The sequence below is a fragment of the Peromyscus maniculatus genome, chromosome X, assembly GCF_049852395.1.
Source record: "Peromyscus maniculatus bairdii isolate BWxNUB_F1_BW_parent chromosome X, HU_Pman_BW_mat_3.1, whole genome shotgun sequence".
NCBI classification, from domain to species: domain Eukaryota; kingdom Metazoa; phylum Chordata; class Mammalia; order Rodentia; family Cricetidae; genus Peromyscus; species Peromyscus maniculatus.
Genome location: NC_134875.1, coordinates 17,325,512 through 17,336,669, shown reverse-complemented (window position 1 = coordinate 17,336,669; position 11,158 = coordinate 17,325,512). Strand labels below are relative to the sequence as shown.

The following is an 11,158-nucleotide window of genomic DNA, read 5'->3' as shown; positions in this document are numbered from 1 at the left end:
CAAGACTTTGACTGTTTGAGATTTCACATACAAATAAGAGTATGTAGTATGTGTTTTTCTGTGCTGACTGATTTCCCCTAGCATAGTGTCCTCCAGGTTCATCCATATTGTTGGGCTGACAAAATTTAATGTTAAAGCATTCCATCATGTATATATTTCTATATCCACCTATCCATTGATGAGTGCTTAGTTATATATAAAGGTGCATGTCTCACCAGCATATGGATCTTAGAGTTTCTGCTTGGTCTTATCTATTCTGTGAAATGTTATATAATGCTTTCCTTATTACCTTGAAGCCATCAGAGACAGAGTTAGGGATTTTTTTGTTTCTATAAAGCTATCTGCATCACTCTTAGGCCTGTTTTCAATAATTGGGTTAGATTTTGGAAACTTTTGTGGGGAAAACATAGTTCAATTTTGAATACATCTAATTTGGAATTTCTTTTATGACATCCAAGTACTGAAGCCCACTATTTTATGAAATAAATATATGTAACTTTAAATTTTACACAAGAAAATTAGGAAATAGTTTCCCATCCTTTCTAGTATCTCTGTGTCTTGAGAGCAGACTATTCGATGTAAAAGTCCTAGATTTGGAAGAATATTTAACTAAAAATATAGGGCTTCCGAAAGTTAAAGAAAATAGGCCACAAAAGAAGTCAGTAGATGATTTAATACAAAGCATTATTGTTCACTTAGTTATCTGTGGGCTGCTAGAGATTGCTCAGTGGTTAAGAGCACTTGCTGTTCTTGTGGAGGACTCCAGTTCAGTTCCCAGCACTGACTTTGTTGCTCACAACCATCTGCAACTACAGTTCTACAGGATCCAATGTCCTTTTCTGGCCTCTGTAGGCAGCAGGCATAAACATGATGCACAAACATACATGCAGACAAAACACTCTCTCATACACATAAAAATAAAAACTAGGTAGATATTTTAATAAAATAATGAAAAGCAGGTAATGACCATTCTCTAACTACCTTTGCATATGCCCTTAACCTAAAAGCCAGCATGAATTCAAATATTGTCAAAATTTCAAGTAGATTTAGATCCCCTTTTCCTAAGATATAGTTACACCATTATATATTTCAATCTATCACTTATTACATAGTATTATTAGCATACATGTTATATTAGTTTTCTTGTAGATAAAAAATAATAAAGTTCACATAGCATGGTTCTTAATATTTCTGTGACTTGGCATTTATAAATGTATTTGATACAAAATGAGAAGTGTCTGAAATTGGCTGGATAATAGGGCAATTGTGAGCAGACTCATGCCCAGAGCAGTCTCACGCAGAGGGAAAAAGTATGACAAGATTGTGGTATGCTGTAGAGGAGAAAAGGAGGATTCTTGTATGTCCTGTGATATGATTTTGAAGCATTCAGAGAGGATGCACAGAGATTGATGAAGATAAGACACTTTAATGGTGAGTGAGCAAGAATGGCTACATGTAGTTTGGAGCATCTCTATCAGGCTTTGTTGTGCATTGTTTCATTTAATGTTTAAGAATCGCTACAAATTAGATGTTATGATAACAATAAGGCTTAGAGACATTAGTTAATACGATCACATACACAATGATAATAAAAAGGAAAAGTGGAATAATATCTGAAGCCTTTATGGTTTCTAACACTTTTTCCAATACACCAGATTTACAGTCTATGTTTACTATATGGTTAGTATGGGCATGACAGGCCATAATACATTAAATTAGTATGCCACAATAAAATATTTTATAGTCAAATAAGTTGAGAACACCAAAGTAAGTAAGTTGATCATGTATATGTATTGCAGAGTCTCTAAATATTCTTAAGTTTTCTGATTACTCAACAGCAAGGAGAGCATAGCATAAGCATTGTGGTGATATACTGTGTACCCTAATAAAATTTACCTGAAGATCAGAGAACAGAACAAGCCACCAGATTAAACAAAGAGGCCAGGCAGTGATGGCACACACCTTTAATCCTAGCACTCGGAAGGCAGAGATCCATCTGGATCTCTGTGAGTTTAAAGCCACCCTGGACTACCTGAGATTGGCTCAGTCTAGGAGAGAAAACAAAGACAAGCAGTGGTGGCACACACCTTTACTTCCAGTACTGAGAAGCACACATGCCTTTCATCCCAGAAAGTGATGGCTGGGCAGAGAAATGTATATAAGGCATGAGGAGACAGGAACTAGAGGCTTTTCGGCAGAAGAGTCCCTTTCAGCTGGAGGGTTTTCAGGCTGAGGAGTCCTAGAGGTAAGAGAGGAGGCTTGTTCTTTTCTCTCTCTGATCTTTCAGCATTTACCCCAATATCTGGATCTGGATTTTTTTATTATAAGACTGTATTGAATTTGTACAAAATCAAGCATTTCATAAATTAATTTGATTATAGAATCACTTTATTCATAGGTTATCCACTGCCATATTTCATGAGATTACATTATGTCAGAGCTGAGAAATACTACCTTCTACCCAGGTAACAAATACCACTTATTGTAAAGTCTCATTTTGTTTACAAAGGAAAAGTAATCAAATCAAAACTTGCATGATTTTGACCAATTTATTCACCCAGAAGTTATAAGCAAATGAGTAATATGGCTCAGAGGTCTGCTAATCCAGTTTGATTGTATGTTGATTTTGAAAGTTCTAGTGTGAATCTTCTTAAAGTAAAGAAAAAAAAAAGCTTTGTGTGCCAAGTTCTGATTATAAACTCCTTAATGAGTCATTGTGGTATAAAGCTAGGCAGTTTACTGGGTCTTTGATCAATGCTTTACTTTAGATAGCCAGTTGGATTTTAATTGTTCATCTTATTGAAGAACATATCCACACTGTCTATGCATGATTGTGAAAGATAATAAAGAAGAAATATGAAGTAGCTACTGGGTATTTCTTTTTATATGAATTCAGGTGAATTGCATTTCCATTATAACTTCAAAATAAGTGTAATCTATACTATCTGTTACATTATTATGAACAAGTGGCAGCATGATTTCATGTCATTTATTTATATGTATAAGAGAGTGTCTTTGTAGTATGCACACATGTAGATATGTGGGGGGGAGGGTGTTACACAGAGGCCAAAGGAGGTCATCAGGTGTCTTCTATCACTCTCCACCTTATTCTTATTCTTCTTCTTATTATTATTATCATTTTAAGGCAGGGTCTTTTGCTAGAATTGGAGCTTGTTTTATTTTGGCTAGGATAACAGCCCACAAGCCTCAAGAATCCTCCAGCCTCTGGTTTCCTTGGTGCTTGGGCTATAGGCATTCACATGAACATATAGAGTTCGTTTGGTGGGTGCTGGGATCCACACCCCAATCCTCATACTTATACAGAAAGCATTCTTAATGACTAAACAACATCTCTAGCCCAATATGTTATTTAAAATAAGCATATTATAATAAAATTATATTTCAATTTGACATATTAAATAAAAGTATAGACTCCAGAAACACTCCTTAAGGACTCTGCCCCTTACTCAGCATGTGGGTGACATGGAACAAATAACACATTCTATCTGATTTATTTACCTCTACTATAGTATAAAATGAAGGGCCAATGAGATAACTCAGTGGATAAGGGCACTTGCTATCAAGTCCAGGTATCTGTTTGATCCCAAGACCCACATGGTAGAATAAGAGGACTTATACAAGCTGTTCTCTGGTATCTTCATGTGTATTGTGGTACATGTGCTCATGGACACCCACAATAAATAATGAGTGAATGAATGAATGAATGAATGAATAAATAAATAAATAAATAAATAAATAAATAAATAAATGTAGTAAAAAAGCTAGTATATAGCTCAGTGGCAAAGTGTTTGCCTTGTAAGTATAAGGCCCTAAATTCAATTCCCAGTGCCACCAAATATTAAGTAATACTAATCTTTATCTAAAGACATATTGCATTTAATTAACACAGAGAGAGAGAGAGTGGGGGGGAGAGCATGCCAACTCATGTGTATCTCTGAAATATAGTACTATTATATTATTATTGGCAGATTAACTTCAGGATATCTCAACACTTTAATGTTTATGTTTGTGAATCTATTAGAATCTAGGTGTTAAGAAATGGACTGTCCACCTGCTATTGAGTGTTGTACCAGAATGTCTAATTAATTGTAAAGCAAGAAAAAAAAGTTTGTTTTAAAAAAGAACAGACTGAGCCAGGCGGTGGTGGCGCACGCCTTTAATCCCAGCACTTGGGAGGCAGAGCCAGGCGGATCTCTGTGAGTTCGAGGCCAGCCTGGTCTCCAAAGCGAGTTCCAGGAAAGATGCAAAGCTACACAGAGAAACCCTGTCTCAGAAAAACCAAAAAAAAAAAAAAAAAAAAAAAAAAAAAAAAAAAAAAAAAAAAAAAAAAACAGACTGATATTAACTGCAGAAGTTTATCTATATAGAAACCAAGAGAATACACAGGCACATTTTTCAAGAGTTAGCTACATTATTGCAAACCATATCTGTAAACAACAATCCAATATTATTCTGGACACCACCAACAAATATGTGAATAAAGACAGCATTGATATTAGTAACTGTTTGCCAGATATGTGAAAATAAGTCAGAGGCTGTGGTCCTTGACTTCTGCAGGAAGAGTTTGTAGATTTTCAGGGAAGTGAGAGTCTCTGGCTAAGAAGGGCAGGACTCAGTCCGTAGAGAGGCACTCTGGACTGCGAACCAAGGTAAGAGAATTCCTTGAGAGGGGATCACATAGAAACATTGCTCTGTTTGTCTCGGAAGGTTGGGGCTGGGCTTTTGGGGATAGGCATTTCCATCAACATAATCATAGTCCTGTGGAAAATGTTTTAGAGAAATAGAAGACCTTGTGAAGGCAAGGAATATAGGCCATATTAAGAAGAAATACAAATGATTTGAGCCTCAACCTGAATTGATAGAAAAATCCTACCCAAACCTACATAGTTCTTTCTGAATCTCTTATACACTTGTCAAACAATGGCTGTCCCTCAGTCCCATATTGCTGATTTTAGTGTAGTCAAAGTATTGGTTTGAAGTTTGTGGCCTCTGGAAGAAGAGATAAAAAGATGCCGAGGACACAGAGGTAAGAATAAAGGCTATTTAAAAAAAAGGTCACTATGTTTTTTAATAGTGCCATTAATGAAGGATTAAAGGCCTGCTCTAAGGAGATAGTTAACAGTTTTGATAAATGAAAGTGCCGTTTTTTTTTTCAAGACAGGGTTGCTCTTGTCTTTGCGCCTTTCCTGGAACTCGCTTTGGAGACCAGGCGCCTGCCTCTGCCCCTGGAGTGCTGGGATTAAAGGCATGTTCCACCACCGCCCAGCTTAAAAGTGCCATTTTAAAAGGAATTAAGATACAAAATAATGTGGTTCCTTTCACGTTTTCATATTTTATGTTGAAGGACTACTCCCTTGCCACACTTCTCTGCTTGTAGCCCCCCTCCCCCCGTATTTCCGTTTGTATGAGCTTATAACCATCACGTGTTCTAGTACACCATACCCTTTTTCTTGAGACCACTTTTTCCCCTCTCATAGGCCCTTATCTTGTTCCATAATCTATCCTACCTGAAGTAAAAATGGATGTGAGGTAAATTGTCTTGTTTTACAGCTTCCGGTAACAGCAAGTGGATGTGACGTATACTGACTTCCGCTTTGGCTCTCAGAAAACGGCGGGGAGCTGAAGGAGTGTACGCTACGCTGCCTTTCAGCGGACTGAGGAATTACAGGCCCAGTGGTGCTTGAAGGTAAGGATATAGGAAAAGTTATAGGTGCTTTGGGCTATAAACCTTTCCTCACAAGTAGAATGGCCTTCCCTGCTCCTCGCTATGCCTCTACTGCTGGCCCTGTAGGGGAAGGCCTGACACAATGATCTGGTTTATGCCAGCAGCCATTTTGGAATCTGAGGGGGTGGTTTTTCTGACAGAGTTTTACTCTGGTTTTACTCCGGTCCACAGAAGGAGTTCTAGACAATGCTGGACAGACATCAGAGTGAGGGAATGTATTGTAGAGTCTCGGAGACCTTTCCCAGACAGAACAGAACTTCTCGAACCCCACCTTGTGGTAAGCCCTCAGAAAATGCAGCGTCATGGCTGCTAGACTTCCACGGCAGTGTCTTACGCAAGGCATGCATTGGGCCTCTACAAATCCAAACCAGAGTCCCATGGCTGAGATGAGGAAGTAGGCACGAGCTCCTGTCTCCAAGAAGCTTTTTCTCAGTTAACAACTTTTTTTCCCCCGAGAGAGGGTTTCTCTGCGTAGTTTTGCGCCTTTCCTGGAACTCACTTGGTAGCCCAGGCTGGCCTCGAACTCACAGAGATCCACCTGCTTCTACCTCCCCAGTGCCACTGCTCCTGACAGTTAACAACTTCTTGCAAATGAAAAATTAGTTTCTCCAAGGGGAGTTTTCCTGGATGTTCAAACCACACTTAAGGGCAGACCCCATACTGTGTGGCCATAGGTATTGTTTTTCCTCATAATGTTTTATTTGGGCCTTCCCTTATCTCCCCCATCTGTCCCCCCTCCCCATCCGGTGTCTCCACCTCGCCACCCCACCCCACCCCACTCCTTATTCCTGTCTTCTTCCCAGGACCACCTTCCCTGCTCCTTACAAAAAAACTCAGAGGTGTTGTTAGAGGTTTTTTTTTCCTAACAATATTTATTTGGGCCAGCCCCTTCTCCCCCATCCTCCCTCATCCCTGTCCCCCATCCCTTCCCCCATCCCCCTCCCCATCCCTTATCCCTGTCTCTTGCCCCATCCCCCATCCCTCCCCCCTCATTGTCTCCTTTCCCATCTACTTACCCCAAACCCCAGTCCCACAGTTCCCTTCTCCCATCCCCCATGTGCCCCCTTCCCCTGTCCCTCCCCTGTCCCCATTCCCAACGCCCTTCTCCTGTTCCCCCATCCCCCATCCCTTTCTTTAGTCCCCTTAACTTGCCCCCTCATTCCCTGTCAGCTTATCCTGCTGGTCTCCTTCCCAGGGCTTTCTGGTCTCTCCCCCCACCCCACTTCTCCCCGCCCCCTCCTGTCGCCTCCCCCCATCCCATCCCCCCTCCCTCCAGTCCCCTGTTCTCTTACCCACATCTCCCATCCATACCCTCCCCTTCCCCTTCCCCCTCATCCCCTATGTCCCCCTTCCCCCTGCCCTCCCTCCTCCCCTGTCCCCCATCTACTTCCCCCATCCCCCCTTATCCCTCCCTCTGTCCCCCTCATTCCCCTCCCTCCCATTCTCCTAATTCCCCTCCCTCCCATTCCTCTCCTCCCCTACTGGTCTTTTCTTTGTATGTTATGGTTTCTGATCTTGAGGTGTTTTTTTTTTGTTTGTTTGTTTTGTTTTTGTTTTCTCCCCAAGACAAGGTTTCTCTGTGTAGCCCTGGCTGTCCTGGAACTCACTCAGATAGTTGCCTGCCTGTTTTTTTGTTTTTTTTTTTTGTTTTTGTTTTTGTTTTTGCTTTTTTTTTTTGGTTTTGTTTTTTTTGAGACAGGGTTCTCTGTGTTGTTTTGGTGCCTGTCCTGGATCTCACTCTGTAGACCAGGCTGACCTGAAACTCACAGAGATCTGCCTGGCTCTGCCTCCCAAGTGCTGGTACTAAAGGCTTGCGCCACCACTGCCTGGTTGGAGTGCTGATATTAAAGGCATGGGTCACCCCTGCCCCAGCAAGATTTTGAGGTTTTATGGGTTTTGCTTGTGTGTGTATGCCTGCTGGGTATGTGTGTGTTTCCATGTATATGTGTATGAATATATGCCTGTGTGTCTGTATTTTTCTCACCATGTTCTTTTTGTTGTTTGTTCATTTTTGTTTTATCCTTCTTTGTCTTATTTACCTGTTTGTTAAGAAAGCTTGGAATTAGAAGGTAGGATCTAGGAAGAGATGAGAGAGGAGAAACCATGATCAGAATATATTTTCTGAAAATAACGATTTTTAATAAAAAATAAAAATAGAAAACTACTCTTCTATTATTAGCCCAAGAAGGCCCCAGACAGGCATGTCTGTATGAGACTCCCCTCATTTCCAGGTAGTCTGGCATTTCACAAAGGTGGGGTTTTTTATATGTTGAGTATTTTGTTTTAGGTTTGTTTGTTTTTTGTTTTGTTTTGTTTTTACATGGGCGGAATCTGAGATGGTGAAATCCAGGTTGCCAGAGAGAAGGGCTCTGAGGGAGGACTAATGGACCTCCAATTCCAGTACATACTAGATTGTGTTGCCACTGCCAAGGTCTAAAGGATACTGAGCAGGGGTGGCTAAATGGGTCACCTTTTTACTTTTGTCTTATTGGCCTTGGGGAGGGGAAGGCATTGTCCCAAGTGAGCGGAGTTGGCTATATCTGGTCAACCAAGGAAACAGACAAGTTCTGTTAGCAGCTTGTGTGTGGACCCTGAATGAAGATGGCAGGGATCACTGTGTCCTTAGAGATTTGGTGTCCCTGCCCTGAGAGACCCTCCTTTGTGGTGTACTGATTTATTGTGCCAGTATCCCCCCTGCAGTGTCAAGGGACTAGAATCAGTTTATCAGAGAGATGTGTCTCAGGCCTTGCCAGAGTCAATCAGAGGATGGAAAGAAGACCCCTTTCACAGGAACAGATGAACCTCGTCCCTAATTACTGCTATTAAGAGGGCCTATCTATTCCATAACTGTGTGGAGCTAGCAAAGTCTACTTCTATACAGCAGTTAGCACTAGGAATAGCACCCAAGTCTGTGCTTGTGGTCTATGATCTGAGCCCCTCCCCTGAATTGCTCCTATGGAGGCTCCAGGAACAAATGACATAGTTATTAAACTGAGTTCTATCCAGAGACCATAGAGTAGAAAAGAGTTCGTAGGAGACAGGCCCATGAGACCCAAAAGAACTACTACCTAAGATAAATATTGAAAAGTCTTTGTCACTGCTGACGGGTTACAAAATCCTCACATTCTTTCTCTCACCCCCAGGCCACTCTCTGTCAACTTTCTCCTGCCAGTTACCTACAAAACAAGTTATAATGTTCCACAGGCAGAAGCATGAGCAAGGCCTTGAGGCCCAAGAAGAGAAGGAGAGCCAGCTCAGGGAGGAGGTTCCTGTAGCTAAGGAGGTGGGAACCCCAGAGGAGGTACCTGCTGCTGAGGTTTCCCAGGAAACCTCTTCATCCTCTGCTTCCATCCAAGCCACTCTGCCAAGCAAAGCAAATGAAGGTTCTGGCGCTCAAGCAGAGGGAGGTCAAAGCACCTCAAAGGCCTACCTATACTCCAAAGTCTTGCTCAACGCTAAGCTACGGAAGAAGGTGACAGAGTTGGTGAAGTTTCTGAGTTTCAAGTATATAACAAAGGAGCCTGTCACAGAAGCAGAAATTCTGAAGAATGTTGTCAAAGAGTACAAGAATTACTATGCATTGATCTTCAAGCATGCCTGTGAATGCATGGAAGTGGTTTTTGGCATTGAAGTAAAGGAAGTGGATGCTCCCAACCACTCCTACGAGCTCCTTAAAATTCTTGACCTCACCTACGATGGGCGAATGAGCAATGACGAGGGCATACCCAAGACAGGCCTCCTGGTGCTTATTCTTGGTGTGATCTTCATGGAGGGCAACCGGGCCTCTGAGAAGAAGATCTGGGAGGTGCTGAATGTGGTTGGTGTGTATCCTGACCAGCATGATTTCATCTGCGGAAATCCCAGAAAGTTCATCACTGAAGATTTGGTTTCAGAGAAGTACCTGGAATACCAGCTGGTACCTGGCAGTGATCCTGTATGTTATGAGTTCCTCTGGGGCCCAAGGGCCCATGCTGAAACCAGCAAGATGAAAGTCCTGCAGTTTTTCTCCAAGGTTGCTGGGAGTAGCCCCACTTCCTTCACAGCTTTGTATAAGGATGCTCTGAAAGATGAAGAGGAGAGAGCCCGGGCTTTACTTGCCTCTGTAGCCATTCCAACTACCCCAGACAATTCAGGTTCTGGGGACAAGCCCAGCAGCTTCTCCCACCCTGAGTAAATTTGAGCTGGTTCTTCACACTGTTTAAAGATAGCAAACACATCTTCAAGCAGAAGAGACTTAAGGTTCTTTTTCCTTTTTGTACTGTTTCAGCTGTTCCTCTTTTAAAGGGTTTACTAGCTTCAGAGTCTAGATTTATTAGTTGTATTGCTCCTTTGTTGCTATTTGTTTCAGAATAAGAATTTTGATGTTGTGAAAAGTAAGATGAGAACATATTCAGCTTTGAGACCTAGAGGAAGATCAAAAGTATTGCATCTGAATTTTTCTTAGACATGTGAAAGACTCCATTACTAAAGTAGAATCAATAAGTACAAGAAAGATGTAAAAAATGGTTAATACTAGTATTCCTGTGTCCTTTTAGTCTGTTTTGTAAAACTAAAGATATGCACCTTGTTTACTTGGTTTAGTTAAGAATACATAAGAAATTAAAACTTAATAAAGTGTACTGCCTCTTTTTTACCAGCAAACAGTGTCTGTTCTTTGGAAGGCATTTTGATATCAGTGGAAGTTCAAAGATGAGTGAAGAAGATGGTGAAATGGTGTGAAAAACAAAGAATTAAGTTAAAGGCTAAGGAAGTGTGAATACAAATGACAGCCAACAAGTCTGATCTGAGCCAAGGCATGTGGGGGCTTTGGGAAACCACAGATCCTTCTGGGGATGCTAACTCTCTTTTAAGGTAGATGGTGGTGGGAACTAGATTCTCAGACAATGTGTCTGATACATGATACATTCCAAGGAAAACCTGGAATGGAAAAATGCTCAGAGAACTTCTTTTTGAACCATGGGTTAACAAGAAATGAATGTCCACTGGGGGCAGGGGCAGTTACAGAAGGTGACTTGAACTCTTGCCCAGTGCATTTGAACATAATGTATTACCTAAGTTTTATGTACAAAGCACATGCAAACATTTGTGGGAAATCTAATAATACTGCCTTGATGTGGGAGATAGAATTATCTAGGTTGCAGTCTTTCCCCTGGTGTAGGAGAAGCTACTCCACCATAAGGTCATTTATTTTTTTTAACTTCCTTTTTATGTATTCTTATCTTTCACATCATGCATCTCAATCCCATTCATTTCCCGTCCCTGTGTATCTGCCCTCTGCCCTTGCAACTTCCCCTGAACCAAAAATAAAAAAAAATTAAGAGAAGGCAAAATGGAAGCTGTAGCATGACATAGTCATGCAGTAAACCCTTTTATCCATATATCTTTACTTGGAAGTTTTCATTGCAAAGAGTC

The 11,158-nt window shown here is 41.1% G+C and overlaps 1 protein-coding gene across 1 annotated transcript; it reads left to right on the top strand.

The window, feature by feature from the left end:
- The first annotated feature begins 4,548 nt into the window (after positions 1-4,548).
- Positions 4,549-10,360, top strand: LOC102917899 (putative MAGE domain-containing protein MAGEA13P). Its single transcript, XM_006991964.4, has 3 exons — positions 4,549-4,670; positions 5,572-5,707; positions 8,890-10,360. The coding sequence occupies exon 3, from the start codon at positions 8,940-8,942 to the stop codon at positions 9,918-9,920; it is 981 nt and encodes a 326-aa protein (XP_006992026.1). The 5' UTR covers positions 4,549-4,670; positions 5,572-5,707; positions 8,890-8,939; the 3' UTR covers positions 9,921-10,360.
- The last annotated feature ends 798 nt before the right edge of the window (positions 10,361-11,158 follow it).